Genomic DNA, 20,999 nt, shown 5'->3' with positions numbered 1-20,999 from the left:
TATAACGAGCTTTAATCGTACAAAAATTTATGACGAAATTCAAATTCCAAACATTTGAGAGACTAAAAATGTGACCCAAAAAGAATTAAGAAGAATTATGATGACCTTATCGAAAAGATAAAAATCTAGTGGTGCATGTGAACATGGACATGGAGGATGAAATCATGACAGTAGGACTCACATCATTATCAATAAGTGGAGCCCACGTGAATTAAAGTTTCTTTAATACGTTGCTACCAGATGGGAGGATCTCACCCGTTGATCAAGCACAAGTACTAGAATTATTATACTATCGGATCCAAATGGGCCAGAATTTTCAAGTATGGGGCCCATCTATCAAATCCATCAAATGGATATTATACCTATAGGCTCCAGTCTTGACAATCCAAGAAAGAAACTATTATTATGTGATTGGAGATTAAAATGAAATCTTTCTTTATATTTTGTAAATTTCATAAGCCCTATCCTACTGACCAAATTGCTTTCCCGTGAAACCTCGTATGATTCACAGATTTGTGTATATATTCAAGATGTGTCTACACCCAAAAAGAAAAAAAAAAAAGTCAAGTCATATCGACCCACATGTCAACTTAATCTATCACCCACTCTTGTTAACTTAATTAATTAAACTCCTGTTAAAAAAAATAATTATTTTAAATTCGACATAAGATACTATTGACAATTAGCTTAAATCCACTCATATTTATAATATCAAAATTTTAAATTAAAAATATTAATATTAACGTAATTATAATTATAAATATTTTAATAATTTCAATTTTTTACTATTTAAAAAAGTTCATTTTATAAAGTTGTTTGACATAGGAACTAAAATATGTAAGAATATTAACAAAAACATTGCTTTTATTACAATCCATCAAAACTTCCCAAGACCAAAAAAAAAAACCCTCCAAGATCAAAATCAAACTAGTTTTTTATCCTTGTGCTTTCGTTTGACAATTTGTTTTACAAATTGCTTTAGGCCCTTCTTCTTCTCACTCATTTTCTGCTCTAGTTCTTCTCTGATTTTTTCACCTTCCACTTCTTCTTCCAACTGAAGACACAGCTGAGATTAAAAATAAATATTGATGAATATAAATAAAATTATGTGTTTGTGATTTTAAATTTGAGATAAAATGTGCCGTTAGATCCCTCTATCATTTTTTCACCGATTAATAGATGTATTATCGTTTACCTTTAGTACACGGTACTCTACATGTTCAAGTCTCTCAATGAGGGTCCCCTTGACTCCTGTCTCCATGACCACAAGATTGATCGGACGGCAATGCTTCTCCAGACTCTTTGGGGAGAAATCAACGGATGAGGGAGGCCCATCACTATTTAGGGTCCCACTTGATAGAGTGGAAGAAGCACATGAACTCTTCGTTGATCTGCTGCAGCACCTGATTTCTTCCAGTCGCCTCAGCTGTCAACAGTAACACAACGCAATTTATCATAAAACTTCATGTTAATACACATGATGGCAAAGTAGTAGAAGCTTCTATTGGATTTCGACGACGGAGACCTTGTTTAAACTCAAACTTAAACTGATTGTTTCAAATTTTAGTAGGGTTCAAACTAACTTTTATTTGTTCGATTTAAATCCACCCTTTTTATAATCAACGAACAGGATCCGCCGATTTAGCTACACCTGAAAAGGACTTACCATGTTGTCTAAACGATCTAATCGGGAGAGAATTGGGGTATTGGCGACGGCTACAGCCATTGTTTTGCTTCTTCTTTTCGCGGGAAACAAACAGTTACCATCACTTTCTTCGTCGCCTAAATGTGTTTTTCTTTCTGGTGGGTGACAAAGGATTCGTGAGGGTGACATGTTTGGGTTGGGCCGAGAGGTTTCTTAAATGATGTGATCACACTGTTGATAACCACGTGTCGAGTCTCAGGTTTCTCGCTGTTGCAGTATCCTACACATGTCATGATAATGTTTGTGATTTTGACACGCTAAACCAGTTCCATGCAAAGGACGTCAAAACGCCAAATGTTTCTATCATGATTGGTGTATTACACATCTAATCTCTTAACATAAACGGTGCCGTTTCAAAATTCCTTCTAATCCAGAGCCATGCTAAGAGAGTTGGAGTATATATTCAATCTGGACTAGCTCCAGTAATAATAGCGCCAACTCGGACTCAAACTGAGCCAATTTGCCATGACAGAACTGCCAAAAAGTGTGCAAAGATTCATCTTTTCTGAATCTTTCTCGACTTTTCTTTCTTCTTTTCATCCCCACCGAACTCATCTTCAACTCGAACAAACAAACTCAAATTCAAACGGACTGTTTTAGATTTAAACTAAATTCAGGCCAATTTTTATCTGGGTTCAACTCAACTCATATTGACTCTAACTGGAGTAACCTCCATGATATCATTCTTGTTCTAATCTATCTTATGTGTAATTATTGACAAATATTGAGGTTTTTTATTTCTCTTAATCGGCTTATTATAAACTTAGAATGAAAAATATATATATATTCCAGCAGTAATCTCTATGGATACATAATATATAATGAACAAATCTTCCAGCAGTAATCTCCACAAGTTATATCCAGACTACGGCGTATTACTCATGGAACAACAAATTTGATTTTTCTGACTTTTCCCCACCTATAATCTGCACATTATGTTAAATTCACATAGACAAACAAGACACAAAGATAAGGCAAAATTATACAGTTTCCTGATTCCCACCTCTCAAGCCTTCGGTTGGGCGAGGCCAAAACAAATTTTCTGAATTCCAACAGTTGTTTTTGGTTAACAGTTGATTCCACATTGCTCGACATCAGGACCCGTAACTCTTGTGGTAAAGGGATCGATACGCACCCATAATAACGAGAAAATGGAAGCAAGCAGAATGGACCAAACCACAACGATGGTGGGTGTCCGGTTCTGGCGTCCCATCAGACCTTTAAGGAAGGGATAGAGATGGATGATCACCCAGAAGGCAAAGAATAGCTTACCGAATAGAGGACCCCATGACTGATAACCACTGTTAATGGCATAGGAGATCCCAGCAACCACTCCCACCAAGTTTATGATGAGAAGAGTTGTTGGTGGGATGAGTAGAGTTGTCCATTTGAACATATACAGTTCAGCAAAATCTCCGTCTTCATCTGATGCCTTGGAGGTGACTGTAAAGTTGGTGTCAATTCCAGCAAGTACTTTGAGAAGACCTTGGAAAACAGCAAAAAGATGGGCTGAAACACCACCAATAACCCAAAATTGTTCATTTCTCCACCATTCATCTATTCCAACGCCACTCCATCTCATCTCTAGAATACCAGTTGCAAAGATGGACAGAAAGAGTGAAATGAACCATATACTGGCAAGGTTACTAATCTGTAATATAATAAGCCAGCCAAAAGAATTAGAATATTCTAAAGATGATATTGGACTCAGAAAAGTAAGGTGATTATATAACAAACCTGAGGAATGATGAACTTGTTGGTTAGAAGACAGACAGCTGGCAGTGTACAATACATGAGAAGAGGAATTGCAGTGATCGGATAAATGGTGGTGTTAACATAAGAAAACCTCTCAAGCCATTTCAACCTGCCACCATAACCGTACCAGATAGGACAATGGCGACTGAGAAGAATTTCCACAGAACCTAAAGCCCATCGGAGCACTTGGTTTAGACGATCTGAAAGATTAATAGGAGCAGACCCCTTGAAGGCTGGGCGCTTGGGCATACAGTAAATTGACCGCCAGCCACGGGCATGCATCTTGAATCCAGTAAGAATATCTTCTGTAACGGATCCATAGATCCATCCAATCTGCAAAACAGACAAAAAAAAAATATGATAAAGATCCTAAAAGGATCAAAAGGGAAATTAAATAAATACTTCCAACTATGAGCAAAGGGAAGGTGTCTAATTATTAATTGTTAGATAACCAAAATGTCTGGAGTAATAAATGAATTTTATAACATACCTCCGTTCCCCAGTCTGTTTTGTCCTCGTATCCACAACTAATAACATGAATAGCCTCTTTAAGAAGAGTTTCTGGTGTTGCAGACTGTGGAACACCACCATTCTCCATAAGTGTGGAGGCAACAAAAACAGCTGACTGGCCAAATCGTTTCTCCAGGCTCATTTGGGACATAAGCAGTGACTTCTCATCATCAAATCCAGCACCTGATTGATTTGAAAGGGAAGATGAGAGTCAAACATCAGAAAAAGATGCCAAAAGATCTCCCTTGGATAAAAAGAATTCAATAATTCAAATTTCACATGACCTAAACACATTTAAATGATATCTATACCAAGTACCAAAGGAAATGAATAACATTTAAACAAAATATATACCTTCCACTCCCTCCTCTATGTCATCTAGACTAAATATTGGCACAGTGGGGTCCACGTGCTTGTTTGATTTCTTCTTGTCAGAGCCCGTTTTACTAGATTTTGAACCCTTCTTCCGTGAACCACCGCAGAGTGAAGATAACACTCCTAGTTTCCTATGTTTGGGTTTAACTGGAGGTTCATAACCATATAAAGCTGTTCTATTGAAGACGCATCCAGTACCGACATAAACCGGACCTTGAATGCCATCCAAACCTCTCAAGTTTATCTACAATCAAGAAGAAAGACAATTGTCAAAAGGAATAGTCAGGAAAAATTATAACAAACACTTTTCTAAGACATTTTCAAATGCATAATCAAGGTAGACAAATACATGATCAATAAAAGAATGTATAACTTACATCAAAGAAAACAGTGTTACGATTAGCATATCGATCGTTCTTATCAATACCATCAAATCTCTGAGGAAACTGAACATAACAAACATGTTTCCCAAGATTAGGATCCATCATAAAACACATAGCTTCCCTCAAGGCTTTGCTGTTGTTAACGTAGTGATCACAATCAAGATTCAACAAGAAAGGTCCATTGGTAAGGACTGCAGACACTCGAACCTGCAATAGTGTGGGATACAAAAAGGTGAGACAGGACAAGAAACAAAGGGAAGAAGCTCAACTTATAGTCCAATACTGACCAACGCATTCATAGCACCAGCTTTCTTGTGGTGCTGGAAGCCTGGTCGCTTTTCACGAGAAACATAGACCAAACGTGGCAGCTCATTACCCTCAGCATCAAGACCACCACTTTGCCCTAAGAACACCTAAAAACGAAAAATATATAAATTTAAGTTAGAAAATGTTTCTACTCTGAAATAAGCTCAACTAAAATGCAATCCAAATCAGTTGACATCTGCTATTGTTTCACTATATTCCAATCTATCCGGGTCCACAATAGAATAATCCTACTCCCCATTAAAATAATATAATTATCAGCAACCAAGTGAGTTTATGTAATGTAAATGAAAATCATGGAGTAAGTATCAAGGCAGGAAAATGGAACAGGCATAATTCATAGTTATATACGCATAGCTTCTAATGGCTATTGCAGGAAAGTTGCTAATTTTAACACAAACTGTGGATACAAAAAGCCCTAACAAGTCGTGTTCATCATAAAAAGACCTACCACTAAAAAATGGTGTTACCTGGATCATTCCTGGATGGTCTCTGATGTTATTTCCAGGCCATGGGGTACCATCTTGCATAACCCATCCTTCTTCAGGAACTTTTTGAGCCTTTGCAACAAGCCCATTAATACGAATCTTAAACTCTTCATACTCTCTCTGTAATGCAAGGAAAGATGTAAGTGAACCTAAATTAGAGAAAGATGAAGAGTATGCCCATACATAGAAAACCTCACCTTCATGGCTCTACGATCTTTGACAAATGATGGTTGAACTTTATCCTTCAGGTAGTCAATTTTTTGTGCAAAGTACCATTCTGGAGCTCGGGGCTCAATGTTATATTTCTTACAGAAAGGTACCCATTTTCTTGCAAATTCTGATGTTTCAGACACAGCTTCAAATGTCAACATAGCTGCACCATCATCAGACACATAGCAAGAGACCTTGTCAACTGGGTAGTCAACTGCAAGAATGGATAGGACGGTGTTGGCTGTCACAAGGGGTGGCTCCTTCAATGGGTCAACTGTACTGACAAATATGTCAACAGCAGCTAACTGTGAAGGCTCCCCTTCATGGTCGTACCTGTTACTCGGGAAAACAATTAAAATCAAGACTTGAAAAAAAAAAATGCCAAATTTTAACAGAGAAAGCTTCTTTTTAAAATGGCCAAGGATCAACACTCTCCATGCCATATGAAGATGGGAGAAATTTTCGTACCTTAGAGCCAGCCTGTCAAGATATGTCTCACGATTTACTGGAAGCCACTTAGGGAACTGATCCAGAATCCATGATATTGCAAACCAAATTTCACATATCACAGATATCAACCACAGAGCATAAGCATTAGGCACAGGATTTGTTATTCGGTAGTGCAAGAAAATACAGAGAATAATCAGCCGCAGAACAATGACCATCCTGTAAGGGTTTATCCTAGACGATGGAATGGAAACCTTCCTTGAAAGAGGTTGTCGAGCTTCATCATTCCTGCAAGACAAAGACAATTAAACAGGAGAAAAGCCCTTTGGTTAGCTGGACTTTAGAAACATAAAACAAGGGATATATTAAACTTGGGAAATACTAATTCATAATCATGCTATACATAAAAACTGTACTAATGCTAATGACAATAATCTAAGCATGGTAAAATATAAAATTGCCTTATGGCCATTAAATAGTCTAGAATTCCCAAGGATTGAGAACATAAACAGGAGGAAATATAAGCACAAAGTAACAACAAAAATTCACATATTTCAACAAGAACCCACAGTAATGAGTCATCTACGAGAACATCAGTGCTAGCATCAATATCTCCACCACCCCTTTCCGAATTAGCCTGACTGGTGCTCATAGGAACAACATTCTTATCTTGCTTCATCTTCCAGCCATCAACTCTCTCTTTCCAAGCCACATTGCCTAATCCAGGCGACCCAAACTCCCTCACTGGATCCACAACCCTAATATTAGCTGCAAAAGATCATTTCCAGGAACCAAGAAATAGTATCAAACATCAACAACGGTGACAAGCAGAAAAAAAAGAAAGATATCACTTGAAAAAGAAGAGACATACGTGATTGATTGATATCGCCTGAATAGGATAGAGGGTGCATACGCTTTCCACCAGGAACACCAGGAGATGCCATAGAAATATGTTCAGGTGATGCAGCAGATAATTCTCCAGATACCTACAAGTTAAGGGGTCATAATAAAGATAAATATGACTTCAATTATCAGCAAAAACGAACCACAACACACCAAAACTAATTTATGTACCTCTGTTCCACTAGTGAGACGAGGAATATGATTGTGAGAAACCTCATTATCATATCTTGGAGCTCCAACATCCTCCCCTTGTCCGTATCTCATACGCCAGCTCAGCATGCGCTCAGCAATTTTCTGCTTCTGGTTTTGATATTCTGAAGAGTAATTAAAATCGCTAACACTGTCACCAGCATCAGCATCCCCTTCTTGGTCACCTAGAATAGCAGGACTACCTGAAATCACAATAAAATAAGTAACAAAACTGATCCAGAAACATAACTCCAAGATTTTGAAAACAATTCATCAAGTGTCATGGAAAGAAATTTGTGACCATGTGATCACAAACAACAAATAATTCATGTTTCTCTAGAGAAATGATCAATAACACAAAATTAAAGTAAGAAAGACAAAATCCTCAGGTGTTTTACTTCCTCTGATGTCAAGAAAAGTCTGTCTACTTGCAATGCTGTTCTAGCAGAACAGTTACAGGATTCATATCAGTAATTTTGAAACACTCATCAAAGTTCTCTAACTGATAAATAATGTAAGTACACAATAACAAACCTTTGTGCCTCTTATATCTCGTTTTGCATTGAGGGCAAGACTGATTCCCATCCTTTCTCTCATACTCATAGCAGGGCCTGCAGACAGGAAATGCACAAACATCGCAAGCAACAAATGGTTCCCCATCCACAGTTTTGCCAACATTATCACCGCAGATCTGGCACACCTGCCCACCCAAGTTCTTCATGGATTTTCCCTGAGCAATCAAATTTTAGAAATCTCTCAATTCCAAAAACCCAAACGAGCTAAATCTGTTAATTAACACCAACCACAGAAAATCTAGGCCAAACCAGCAAACACAATCACAATGTCCCACTCTTGCCCAAAAAACGGAGGAAATCCGTAAAACAAAAGCAAAAATCTAATGCAATTGTTGATTTGGGACCTGAAACCATAATTAGAGAAACTTAACCTATAGCACCAAAAAAAAAAAAATTATACAACACGTTATTTCCTTCCTTTTGTCTCAATTTGCCAATCAACTAAGCAAAGAATAAAAATCATAAACTTCAAAAGAGGAAAAATGAACACACGAATAAATAAGTAGATATTTGATAGTTACCGTAGTTTCCCCTTCAGATTCCATCTTGACTTTCTTCTAATTGTTCAGATTTGAGCAATAAATTGAAGCTTCTGGTTCAGTCTTAGCAAGATCTCTGCACCTCCAGTAGTTCAAATGTCGAACAGGATCGAAACAAAAAATCTTTATATTCTAATAAACTGCTCAAGTGAAAGCTCAGATCTGCATAAGAGAATGCGAATCAAATTGTCTCCTTAATCAAAACAATTCACACAATTAAGCTAACCAAACAAATCCACTTTCTTCAGTTTTCTCACCAACAAACAGAAATGATAGCGAAATCACTTAAGTCAACACAACGTCAGACATAAATTTAAAAATTAAGCTACAATAAAACAAATTCAAAACTACATTCTCTGATTTTCTGTTATTTCCCTCGATTTCCTCAACTATAAAAAAATCAGATCTCACAAAAAATCATCATAAAATGAAGTAAAAGAGAAATAAAAAAAATAAAATCGATAATCGAACCTCGAAATTGAAGACCGATGAGCCAGAGTGAAAGCTGGGTTGAACTAGACGAATAATGCAAAGCAACAGCAAAGCTGGTCGCTCTCTATAAATAAATAAAATAAATATATGAAATATAGATAAAAATAATAACAATAAAAAAGATATTCAGCTTAATTAGCTGTATGCAGAAGAGATGACTTGAAATGAAGGAAAGCGACAGAGCAACTATTCAAGCGCCCTACTATTTGAAGGCTAAAAACTCCACCACCGACAGTGAGAGTGAGAGAGACGAAGATTTAATCATTTATTTGAGTTTTCTTATTTTATTATCCACAGCTATAATTTGTTGAGAGTTCTTAATCTATACTTAGCGTCCAAACATTATTTTTAATTTTTAAAACTAATATATAATCCTACACATAATAAGATTTTAAATATTCCTTAGAATATCACATTTGTCGGCAAAACTTTGTTATTCCCTTCTCATTTTCATCATTTTTTTTTTCTTGTATGGTTATTAGAGGAGTGGAGCGGATATAGGTAAGTGACAATTTTGATGGGTTTGGATTTAAGTAAATGATAATTTTAGTTTTTACAGAAAAAAGAAAAAAGATAATTTTAATTGATTAGTATTTTATACATTAAGTCTTGGTGAAAAGGCATGATTTGTACATTTAATGGTGTAAAAAATGTTTTTAAAACAAACCTTGGGTGCAAAAATGTTATTTACTTGTTTGGGTTTGTCTTTTCTTCGTGAGAGTGTTGGATTTAAGTTGCTTTTTTCCGCAGATAGCGTCTACAGATTCGTTGTACCACTCTCGCGACGAAAGGCTTTGACTGTGATCCACAATTGCCCTGTAACTGGGAAGGGTTATATGTTCTTTCAATCAAATTATGCGTTAGATTGACAAATTTTTGATGTGTTAGTTTATGATTGATGAAATGATTATTTTTTTTAAATTTTAATATTATCTAATTATATATATTACTATATTAAATTTAATAAATAAATTTATATAATTTATTTAATTTTCTTTTTGTCTGTTGAAAAATTTCATGTGACCATTATTTTTTAATTTATTTGTTTGAATTTAAAATATATTATTAAAAATAGTACTTATCTTCCCTTATATTTTGGATTATCAGAGCCCATTGGGTATAACCATATACAAAACCTTTTTATAATTAGAAAAAGATTAAATTGAATCAAATTTAAATAAAAATTAATTTGAATTTGTCTCAAAATTTGATTTTTTAATTTAAGATTAAATTCAGTTCGATTTGATTAACAATAATATCAAAAAAAGCAAAAAATCTCTAAACAAAAAGAATCATTGAGTGTAACAAAAAAAATCATCGATAAACAAAAATAATTACAAAAAAAAAATAAGAATCCTTGAAACAGTTGCATTAAATTGTCAATCTTGGATCAAACTAATTCTATTCAAATTACCCAAACTTATAACTGTATTAATAATAAATTTCCCCCTATCAAGAAAAATTTGGTGAAAAAAGGATAAAGGGAGAATTTTTCGGTTTATTAACATCATATGTTATTTATAACAATTTAAAGAAAGTGTTGTTATTAGAATAATTCCATGCGTAACGGGCAATTGAGCCTAGCTGTCAAATGGATGGTCCATAAATTATGGGGATATTAATTTTTAAAAATTTATATAAAAATAACCAACAATTTTAACATTGTACCAATTTAACCAACTCACTCATTTAAGCACAAATTTGCTCGGCCATTTAATAAAACCGTAATCTATATAAAAAAACTAGATCAATCCTTTGATAGTTTTAAAAACTAGATGAATTAGGGTTGAATTTGATTCAAAATATTTAATTTCGAATCAAACAAGTTTAATTTGAATTAATGATTTGTCTTATTTTTATAAAATGAGTTGAGTTTAAACTTATTTGAATTAAATTTAAAATTAAATTATTTTTAATTTAATTTATTTATAATTTAATTTATTTATAATTTATAGATCTCAAATTAACTTTTTTGTATTTGAAAAAATTTTCAAATTAAACAATATTGAAACTCAATTAAATCAAATCCAACTCTAATTATAGTCCTCAAGTAACTACTCAAAACTCATGGGCAGCCTAACCTATTGTCACAAGGTCAATGCTTCAATGTTGATTGTGCTTGTAATTGGCGCCTATGATGTAGCCAAGTCACACCAACTTGATTCAGCAATGTCTCGATATGTTCGGGTTAGAATAATGCAAGAAAAAGGGTCAAGCAATAGCGGATTTAGTAGGGCAACAATGGTGCACATGCGCGGCTTACAAGCAACAATGCAACACAGAGCATCAAGTAAATAACACAAGTATATATGGGCAAACTCTCCTCCAACCTTTATTAATTTGTATCAAATTATTATAAAATAAATAATACACGTAAAAGACACTACAACACTCATTACATGTGTAGGGCACATACACATATTTATAAAACATATAGACAAGACAGTTACAAGTGATTACATGTGTTTGAATTTAAATAATGCAGTTTTATACACAATTGCCCACAACATATTCCTAAAATCTTGTCCATGAAACCACAACATCTAGGGCAATATCAACTGCATGCTAGCACTTAGTAGCTCTTAGCAATGCAAGCTCCCATTTTGCTCAAACACAACATGCAACATAGGCAAACTCAAGCAAACCCACTTAAGCTTCTTGTCTAGACCAATCCACTCTCTTTGCCTCTTTCTCTTTTGTCAACCATTTTTGACATACAATATGTCATGTTTTGGATATGATTTTATCATCTGTCATGTGATATACTATCAAATAACATAATAAATTTGTATGTCCAACCAATATAAACGGATAATTTGTTCAATTTCAACTACACAACATTATTCATTTTGGCATCCTGCATGTGCCCTTACTACCTCCCACTCATTTAGCCTCATCTTTAGGTCTTAACTGTTAGGGGTGTGACATCTATCCACCAAATGAATCACCTATAAATTATATAACCTATAGTCTTTGGTATATAGTTATTAATTTTGAAAGGTTAAATAGCAACCACATGTAAATAATTAGCATTTAATTTTAATATAAGGTGCTATTAAGATCAACAAAGAGATTTAAAAATAATAGTAATTGAAAAAACCCAATGTAGCAACATAATTGAACAGCGACCTTCCAAATTCTAATTTCGTTGAGGAGAAAAGCATGAATGGTTTCAAAGGCCCACCAACTCCTAATAATATTTAAAAAAAAAAAAAAGAAGTTGTTGTCTGCGTTATTGTCGGTGTCCATATGACAAGAGCTTTTACTTTTATATGGGAGCTAAATGATATTTCCTAAACTATCGGGGCCCTTTGAAGGAGGATAAATCTAGAAGGAGATCAGGTAAGGAGGTCAGGTCGGGAGACATGAATTTCCTCTTTGTGAAACTCAGAAGAAGAGCGCAGCAGAGGGGCGTCTGAGCTTTCCTTCTGTTTTTCGAATTCGATCCATCAATTGATCGGTCACTAAGAAGCATGGCCTCTTTCAGTTCCATCAAGTCCAAAATCTTCGATAGAGAAGAGAGAAAACAGTATGTTGAAATTATAATTAAGTTTTTTATAATAATTTCATTTAATATATATATATATATTTATTTATTTATATTTTGGTAGGCTTATTTGATTTCATTTCGATTGTACAGGCAATACCAAGCTCATATTCGAGGACTCAACGCCTACGACCGCCATAAAAAGTTTTTGAACGATTACGGTACGGTTCGGTACTTACACAATCATGCTTTGCCTACTCTTTGTTATTTATTATTTATTTTGATAAATTAAAGATGTTGTTTAAGAGATGTTGAAACATTTTATTTGGGATTTGTGCGCTGAAATTTGGGACAACAAGAATGGAAGAGCAAATAGTGAGTGTTTTATTTGCTGAATCTTGGTGTCCAAAATTTAATGGTAGACGAACAATCTCCTCTGTCAAGTTAGGAAGGAGGCTACAGTCAACCACACATTTTATTAATTTCTTTAATAATGGAACTAGCTGCTGATTTTTTTTGATCGTGAACTATGAGTTTGTTTGCTTTCATTTTATTGCTGATTATTGAAATTCTAACATGAAGTAGGTTGGGAACTGGTTCGTTCGTTAATAGGAGGTTATGATTTTAGTGTTATGTGCTTATGATGGTGAGAAGAATTTAGCTCAGTGTTTGTCCTAATATTGGGTTACTAGGATTGATGGCATTAGGGGTGGATTCGGCCGAGTTGAACCTGAATAAGTGCCAGCTTGAGCTCGACTTGAGTGCAAATCGTTGCTCAAGCTGGTGAACAGTGCTTCCGGAGATGTAAACAGTAACACTGAAGTGGTGAATAGTTGGCGAACCCTCTAACTCGAGTAGAGCTAAGTTTGGCTTGTTCAATCTGAATGTGTATTTGAGTCCAAGCTGGCTTGGCTCGAAGCCACCTTTGGATGACATTGAGCTTGCTGTTGAGTGTGTATGTATGTGTACTTGTTGTGGAACTTTCTAGGTGCCATGCTTTCTGATTTGGGTTTCTTTTAAGAAAAATTTTGGTTTTGTTTTAATCATTCAAGTGATTATCAGGAGAAATTTTTTTTGTCAATGATAAGCCTGCTTTTTTTTTTTTTTAAAGTAGAAATGGGAAAGTTGTGGGAATTGTATATATATATTTTTTCCTAAACAACACAATTGTTGTCATCACGCCTGCACCACTTCTTTTTGTGCTTACAGTGATTTTCCTTTTGTATTTGAGAAATTAATACATGGTTTGCCTTCGTTTTGCAGTTGCCTTCTATGGGAAAGAAAAATCTACGCAAACACATCTCAAGCTGCCTGTTAAAACTGATCAAGACACTCTAAGAGAAGGATATCGGTATGTTTTTCTTATTATATTCATGAGTTGTTGCGCTTTCCCATTTATTACTTGTTTGGTACATTTCACCAGATGTTCACATCTTCTCCGTGCTGTCTTAATATTTTTCCATTCAATTCTTAAGCATGGAAAACTTCTTAATGTATTTCATATCTTCAACTTTTCTTGTAAATAGCAGTTTTTTATGCAATCTCTTTCCTTATTTTCAATTTATATTTTTTAAGGTTCATACGTTCAGAAGAAGATGATAAGGACTCATCCTGGGAGCAGAGGCTGGTGAAGCGTTACTATGATAAGCTTTTTAAAGAGTATCCTATTCAAATAGGTTCTGTTTGTATGTCTGAATCATTAATACTTTGGAATTTATGATGTTGGCTAATTAGTGCTCGGTATGATTTATATGCCAGTAATATTGGTTTTCTGGTAAACTTATGTCCGTGAAGAGATGTGCATTATATTAATTGTGTATGTAAGTTAGACACTCTTTCCATAAGTTGTGAACTCTTTTCCATTTCCATTTGATTTTTCCCCTAAACTTGAGCCACAAGTCATTGTTTCTGTACAAGCTTACTGAACAAATGGGTCACCCTTCATTAAGGAAAACAACTACCCAGGAAATTTCTTCATTTATGGAGCCTTGATTAAGCTTCAGTATTGGTCTTAATTCTCTGATAGCTTGCTTAACACATGGACCACACCCTTCAACACACTTCAACAGGTAAACTTTTTTCCTGGAAAGAAGTAGGAACCCTGTCACTTCAGAAGTCATCAGAATAACCTTTCGAGTCCAGAAATTGTAATGGCTGCTCAAGCCTTGGCTTACAGTTGCCTTGCATCAAGTAAAGGTGGCTTTGCTCACTAGATTCCATATCGAGTGGTGATTGGATGTCATTCAACTCTCTCTCTCTCTCTTCTATCTTTCTTTCTTTTATTTTTACAACACTTGTCCACATGGGTGTAAAATATTTGGTTGGTTTCCTTTTAGTGATTATTCTTTTGTTTTATAAATTTAATTCCATGGGATTTATGGTCAACTTGCTATTGTGTGTATGCATTTAGTGTGTTGTTATTTTCTTTGTTATTGATTGCCTTTAACTTCATTAAGATACTGCATAGCTGATATGACACATTACAAAAGTGGCAAGGTATGTAGGATTAATGCTTTTTTCAGTTTTTGTTTTTTCAATCTGTCACTCTGATGGTCATAGGAACTGTTACTGAAATTGTTTTATATATGATTCAGTAGTCTGGTCTTTTGCTTCCATCCTCTACTATTTGCGTAGGTAATTAGATGCCTAAACCTCTTTATATTCCTTGATAAAATTCCTCTTCACAGACCAAATCTTGTTATTCTTGAGTTTGGTGGATGTCCCGTAACAATATATTTTCTAACTTAGCACATCTGTGCTATCTATTCTACTTCTGGATGAAATGCAAAGGAACTGCAAGAATTTAAACAGCACATCTTGTCTTCCTCTCATCTCCCATATTTTCCTCTTGTGTTTCTTTTTCCTTGATACTGGCCTTTCTTTGTGCCTTTTGATAAATAATTTTACCATGGTCTCTTACTCTTAGTTGCTGTGAACTTTTCGGAAATTTGGTTCTAATTTCTAATTCATGTAACAATCCTGCTGGGGATAGCATATTTATATCTTCTCTGGCTCTCCTTCTGGTTCTCCTTTTTTATCCCTATAGAACTAAGCTTTTGTTAGAAAAGTGTGCATTTTTTTATTTGTGGATGCTGGATGAAAATTTGTTTATTCTACTTGTAATATGAACCATATGCTTGGGCTTCTTATGGAAACTAATTACAAATTTTTAGTTTTTCAGTTTGCCTTGCATAAGGATATTGTAATCTTATGCTTATGTGAAGAGGATATCATATTTATGAAAGCATAAGATTAGTACAAGTCAGGTTTGCTAAACTTCAAAAGGGTGGAGGGTGAAATTAACCTACTGCTAAGATTAATACGAAGGCGTGACATGCTATTAGATACTTGTGGAATTTTCATATCCTTTTTAACACATAAGGGACTAAATCAGATTTCAACTTTCTAGGATGTTTAGACTGAATGCTTGATGAATGATTTCTGTATTCTTTATAGATGCCTGTAAGGTTTTCTCTTGACTTTCAAAGTTATTTTTTCTAGGTTGGTTTGAGATGGAGGACAGAGAAGGAAGTCATGTCTGGAAAAGGTAATATAAGTCCCTTCCTGGACTGCTTGTGTTAGGATTTTTTTTTTTCAATTGTATTGTGATGTTATTGGGATTATTTGTTGTTTTTTGGCAAATGGTGAGTAAATGCTGGGTCTGTGTTATTTTTTTCATTGCTTTTTATTGTAGCATACAAACCTGTTTTATCTAGTCTTGCAGTCTACCTCACATAATCTGGCAAATAATTTTCTGATTTCTTCTATTTCTGTAATATTCTGTTGTCCATTTGTTTTCCTTAATGATCTCGAATAATCTCTAAGTCATTTTGAATGTTGCTGAAAGTTTTACTTATTGTCCCTTTCTGTCAGGGCAGTTTGTATGTGGTAACAAACATTGCGATGAGAAAGATGGCCTGGCAAGCTATGAGGTTGGAATCCTGGCTTCATTTGAATATTGAATTCCTTTTGCATTTGACTTTCATTATCTCCAGCCTATGATGGATGATATAAGCTTGTATGTTCCTTGGAAGAGCTTCATGTAGAAGTTCTCTGTTTCTAAGCTTTCTTATTTAATAATTTCTATGGCCAATGTATTTCTAGGTGAACTTTTCTTATGTAGAAGCTGGAGAGAACAAACAAGCACTCGTGAAATTGGTAACTTGTGAGAGGTGGGTGGTATTTACCTAGGCTATCATGGTTTTGTATTGTAGAGCCTGGCTGATCTTTTCTAACTGCAATTTTATATATTGGTTGGCTGTTTGCAAACAGTTGTGCAGAAAAGCTTCATTACAAAAGAAGGAAAGAGAAGGAGCTACTAGAAAGAAGAGAGAAAGTAGACTATAGAAGGAAGAGGTTCTAATTTCTCTGCAGAAGCTTTTCTACTCTGCAATTCATCATGTTCTAATTAAATTGCGGGGGGCCAGTACTTCTTTTGCTGCTAAGGAGCTGACTGTGTCCATTTCAGGGATCTTTCAAGAAGTGATGATGACACAGATGAGGAGTATCAGAGCAAAGAGAGGAGAATAATTTCTGAAAGTAGGAAGAAAGAAGAGCACAAAAGGAGGAGGTATTAACTTGACTATATGGGCAATTCAATTGAAAACCTATTATCTGTTTATTGAAGTATGAATAGCTCGTGTTTTTGCGGTTTAGAGGCTGACTTTCTATCTTCTTTCAGGCAAAAATCAAGGAGTGATGATTCAGATGAAGAGTATGAGAGGAGAAAAGATTTAGGAGGAAGAGAAAAAGAAGAGTACAAAAAGAACAGGTGCTAACCATGTTTAAAACATTTTTCCTCAAAGTATTATTCACTGGTTGAATTATAAATACCTGCCTTTAGCTGTGTGGAAGCTGACTCCCATTTCACTTCCAGGGATTCATCAAGTAGTGACAGGGATTCAATAGTGCATAAGGAGAGCAAAAAGAAAGAAAAAGGTATGGTGTTGTTGCTGTTAATATTTTTATATCGTGTATTAAATTTTAAGGTTTTTCTTATCAATTTTTTCTAATAATAACCAGCATATGCAGTTTCTTGAAAAAGTTAAATTTTGTATATCAGTCGAACATTTCTTCAGAATCCATGTTTATCTTTTGATAAATTACTCTGGAGCACTTTCGCCAGTGGTCCACATCTGGGACTGGGAAGAGGCTTGTGTTAGGCCAGCTGTTAATTTGTGAGCACTTAGTCAAGCTCCTGTGAGCTTGATTTTGATATGTTTTCTGTTAAAGGGGAAATAATCATGGCTATATGGTTAGCCATATTTTTCCTTCTAGAAAGGAAGAGGTAGGTGAAGGACATTCTAGTTAAAGAATTTTGAGAAGTTACAGATGTACCTACCATGAAATTATGAATGTTGTTTTAGACGATTTTATCATGTCAGTTTGATAACTGGTCTGCACTTGTGAATTTGACCCAAATGACTACAAGTAGCTTAATGGGTCCATCGGGCTGAATAAAATCCTATTTGACAATGGATTTTGCTTGTTAGGTAGTGGACAAACTTCGTTATTGTCAATCTGGTCTGGCTCAAATAGCTGGCTCTCTTTGAGGAAATATAAATATATACTTTAGTTCCTGCTCTTCTTGTGCTTGTTTAATGTTTCCATGTCCCCTCATGCTTGATCGTCAATAGTGACCTTAGATCTTTTAGCATGTTTTTTGCAGGAAAAAGGGCTTCAAGCAATCATAATGTTGATAGCGATGACAACTTTGATGAATTTCTTGAGGGAATGTTTCCATGATAGTAGCATAGTGATGGCTGCCTTAACCGAAGGTATTCGTACACATTTGACAAAATCCTGTTGGAATGGAAGTTTGACAGCATGCAACTGAGAACAGAGAATCAGAAAATGTCAATTTGAGCTAAAACGTTGAGTGATTTTGTTAGGACTAATATATATATATATTTCCTGCAGGAAAAGAAGAGTTGATGGAAGGAAGACAGATGGCAGCAGCAAATTGGGGCAAATGGCAGCTTCTCACACTGATGGTCCACAGAAAACAATTAGAGGGAGCCACACAGCAGACTTTAACCTGGAGACAGTTAGTGAGTACAAAAAGAAAGGGGACAAGAGCAGGAAGGGCATTGGGTTTTCAGAAAAAGAAGTGGGGAAAGGGGAGAGAGCAGGAACTCTCGAAAGTTCTGCATAAAGGGCTGACATTTGTTGGGTGTTTTGTATTTTGTTATGGAGTGAGAGTGTGAGTTTCCTGAGTTAGAAATAGCTCCTGTGGGCTGTATGGTTCAGCAGTATAATTGTTAGCCTGTTTATGTACTTATGTCATGAGTATCAGAAACACAATTCCAGAAATAGTAAATTTGTCATATTGATCTCATGTTAACAGTTACAACATCAATGGATGAAATGAGTACATTTCCGGATTTCTGTTATTCTCGTGTGTTTGGTTTACTTGCTGTTGTGACGTGAGTTGTGGATGTTGGTTGCCTTGTGTTGTGGTGGAGATAAGTTGGTGTTGTAGTAGTTCTGCAGAAAGAAGTGCAACTGGGACTGTTGGGAGGTGTCTAAGAAGTTGCTGCCGTCAGGTGCCTATCACATTTATTCTTGCCACATAAATAAATACCCTGAGGAAAAGTCATACATACAAATTGGAATGTTGAATATCCTCAACGCGCTTAAATATCAGACGTGAAGAGCAGATGAGGGGCCAAGAAATGGTTCACATTTCTAGTAGAGCTTTGCTGTTATGTGTTATCCATGGAAGAGAGAAGTATAAAGCAATAGGTAACTTGATCTCTCTGTTCTTTTGTTCGATTATATATATACATGTAAATTTTACTGGGGCTTTATGGTGTCTGTCCATGAATAAAGCAATAGGTTACCGCATTGTAATTTTCCTACCTGTCATTGTATCTTCACAACTTTTACCCATTTAAGGAAAAAAATGTTGAGTAAAAAGCAACAATTCTACTGGATAGGCAAATCTGTATTTAGATAGGGCATAAAAATAATATTCTTTCTCTATGTACATAGGGCTGTATTTAATTTGGATCGAATAAGCGAGTTTAAACCTAGGAATTGAATTTGTTTTCATCAACAAGATGAGTTTTAGTGGATTTACTAATTCAAGTTTGAATAATTTGAATTAAATTTAAAGTTAAATTATTTTTAAATTAAAATTAGATTTTAATTTGTTGATGTTAAGTATTCTTTTTTTTGAATTTGAATTAATCTTCAATTAAATTTTGTTCAGATCTGGACAGATCAAATCCAACCTAATATTTACATTCATGCAATTAGATTTAGTTGCGCATACAATGTAGATTTAGATGTAAAAAGCATCTCCTGCTCTTTGATGGAAAGGGTAAACAATAACCACTCATTATTTCTGGCTCACTGTTCACGGTATTAATCTACAAGAAGTCTAACCTTTTTGTAACTTTTTCTCGCTTTGGGTTCCTCATGTTTTGTACTTTTCTCCCAGTTTTTGCCAGCTCTCACTCTCACACAACGTTTTTTAACTTCACTGCCACAGACAGCCGCCTTGCCGGTCTCGGCTGTCCGCCACGGCTCCAGCTTTCCTTCTCTTCCACGCGTCTCCTTTCTGCCCTCTCATGCCAGCCAGCTAGCCTCCTGTCCTTCATTGTCTTCTTTTATTCATTTCACCACCTCTCTATTTTCCTATTTCTCATTTTTTATTTTTGATAACATCTGTAATGAGTTTAAATAAATTTAAATTCAAACTCAAACTAACCATTTAAGATTTGAGTTAATAGTGAATTAGTTTGTTTGGTTTAATTCAGATTGAAAGCAGCCTTTAATACAGAGAATGATGACGTCGGGAAAACGAAGGGTAACGGCAATGTGCGCCATCGGGCTTTACCAACTCCGATTCCGTTCAGAAGTTGACTTGGGGGAAACATAAATATTAACGACGTGGCAGGCTCTTGGTGAGTGGGCCCTACTTTGGTCATTGATATTCTGCCACGTCGTGCTCCTCCTCAACGCATGTGTCAGCTCCCCCAACTACCAAGTTTCCAAACTTTTTAAATTATTTTTTTGGTTTTATCCGTTTTTAATAATAATAATAATTAAAAAAAGCTCAACACGTCTCAGATTTTCCTTGCCTAAATTGCCCCTGTTGTGGGCAAGGAATTTGGTGAAAAAAGAGAGAGGTGAGGTGGGTTGGGGCAACAAAAGGACACTGATAGGCAATGAAAATGAATTATATTTCTTTTGGCTTTAAGAATGGGGCGTGATAGTTACTCCACAACCAGGAGTTTATAATAATTGTAATAATTATTATTACTAGTTACTTATGCTACAGTATTATTGGATTTGATGTGAATTATTTAAAATTGAATTTAAGTTCAAATCCAAAGAATCAATTTAAAGTAAAAAATTAAGTTCATTTTTATAAAAAAAAAAAGGGTTAAAGTTGATTTAAATATCTAAATTTAAATCGATTTTAATTAAATTTATAATTAAAATATTTTTTAATTTAGTTAAAATCTAAATTTATCAATATTTTGCATTCAAATTGATGCCAAATTGTGATTTGTCTAACTCAATTGGAAAAAAAGTTAAAACCCTGGATAGGCTAAAAAGACTCCACATGTGTTGCCAAAAATACAAAAGCACTCCCTCCACATTCTCC

General features: G+C 35.0%; 3 protein-coding genes across 7 annotated transcripts; 1 reads left to right on the top strand and 2 right to left on the bottom strand.

Moving 5' to 3' along the window:
* Positions 1-846: 846 nt before the first annotated feature.
* Positions 847-1,885, bottom strand: LOC123213573. Of its 2 annotated transcripts, none has more exons than XM_044633041.1 (3): positions 1,667-1,885; positions 1,196-1,426; positions 847-1,054 (listed from the first exon to the last, which is right to left on the bottom strand). In XM_044633041.1, the coding sequence occupies exons 1-3, from the start codon at positions 1,832-1,834 to the stop codon at positions 923-925; spliced, it is 531 nt and encodes a 176-aa protein (XP_044488976.1). In that variant the 5' UTR covers positions 1,835-1,885; the 3' UTR covers positions 847-922. The 2 variants fall into 2 exon arrangements, with proteins under 2 accessions (XP_044488976.1, XP_044488975.1); XM_044633040.1 differs by having other exon boundaries at positions 847-1,066; positions 1,667-1,845.
* Positions 1,886-2,463: 578 nt separating this feature from the next.
* LOC123213572 (cellulose synthase A catalytic subunit 3 [UDP-forming]) lies at positions 2,464-9,174 on the bottom strand. 3 transcript variants are annotated; one of them, XM_044633037.1, is made up of 16 exons: positions 9,055-9,172; positions 8,875-8,959; positions 8,386-8,565; positions 7,824-8,019; positions 7,272-7,492; positions 7,069-7,183; positions 6,767-6,965; positions 6,219-6,485; positions 5,738-6,083; positions 5,523-5,660; positions 5,016-5,141; positions 4,723-4,935; positions 4,325-4,589; positions 3,951-4,153; positions 3,443-3,793; positions 2,464-3,356 (listed from the first exon to the last, which is right to left on the bottom strand). In XM_044633037.1, the coding sequence occupies exons 3-16, from the start codon at positions 8,407-8,409 to the stop codon at positions 2,772-2,774; spliced, it is 3,249 nt and encodes a 1,082-aa protein (XP_044488972.1). In that variant the 5' UTR covers positions 8,410-8,565; positions 8,875-8,959; positions 9,055-9,172; the 3' UTR covers positions 2,464-2,771. The 3 variants fall into 3 exon arrangements, with proteins under 3 accessions (XP_044488972.1, XP_044488973.1, XP_044488974.1); XM_044633038.1 differs by having other exon boundaries at positions 9,099-9,117; XM_044633039.1 differs by lacking the exon at positions 7,824-8,019 and having other exon boundaries at positions 8,875-9,174.
* A 3,017-nt stretch (positions 9,175-12,191) lies between these two features.
* Positions 12,192-18,774, top strand: LOC123214400 (protein FRA10AC1). 2 transcript variants are annotated; one of them, XM_044634141.1, is made up of 14 exons: positions 12,192-12,424; positions 12,536-12,603; positions 13,646-13,733; positions 13,958-14,041; positions 14,839-14,878; positions 15,884-15,929; positions 16,256-16,314; positions 16,487-16,554; positions 16,655-16,738; positions 16,851-16,952; positions 17,064-17,153; positions 17,259-17,320; positions 18,051-18,159; positions 18,302-18,774. In XM_044634141.1, exons 1-13 carry the CDS (start codon positions 12,369-12,371, stop codon positions 18,125-18,127), a joined length of 924 nt encoding a protein of 307 aa, XP_044490076.1. In that variant the 5' UTR covers positions 12,192-12,368; the 3' UTR covers positions 18,128-18,159; positions 18,302-18,774. The 2 variants fall into 2 exon arrangements, with proteins under 2 accessions (XP_044490076.1, XP_044490075.1); XM_044634140.1 differs by having other exon boundaries at positions 12,193-12,424; positions 18,037-18,159.
* Positions 18,775-20,999: the final 2,225 nt, after the last annotated feature.

The sequence above is a fragment of the Mangifera indica genome, chromosome 4 (assembly GCF_011075055.1).
Source record: "Mangifera indica cultivar Alphonso chromosome 4, CATAS_Mindica_2.1, whole genome shotgun sequence".
Taxonomy (NCBI): Eukaryota; Viridiplantae; Streptophyta; class Magnoliopsida; order Sapindales; family Anacardiaceae; genus Mangifera; species Mangifera indica.
The sequence above is the reverse complement of the archived record's forward strand: the minus strand, read 5'-3'. Positions and strand labels throughout refer to the sequence as shown.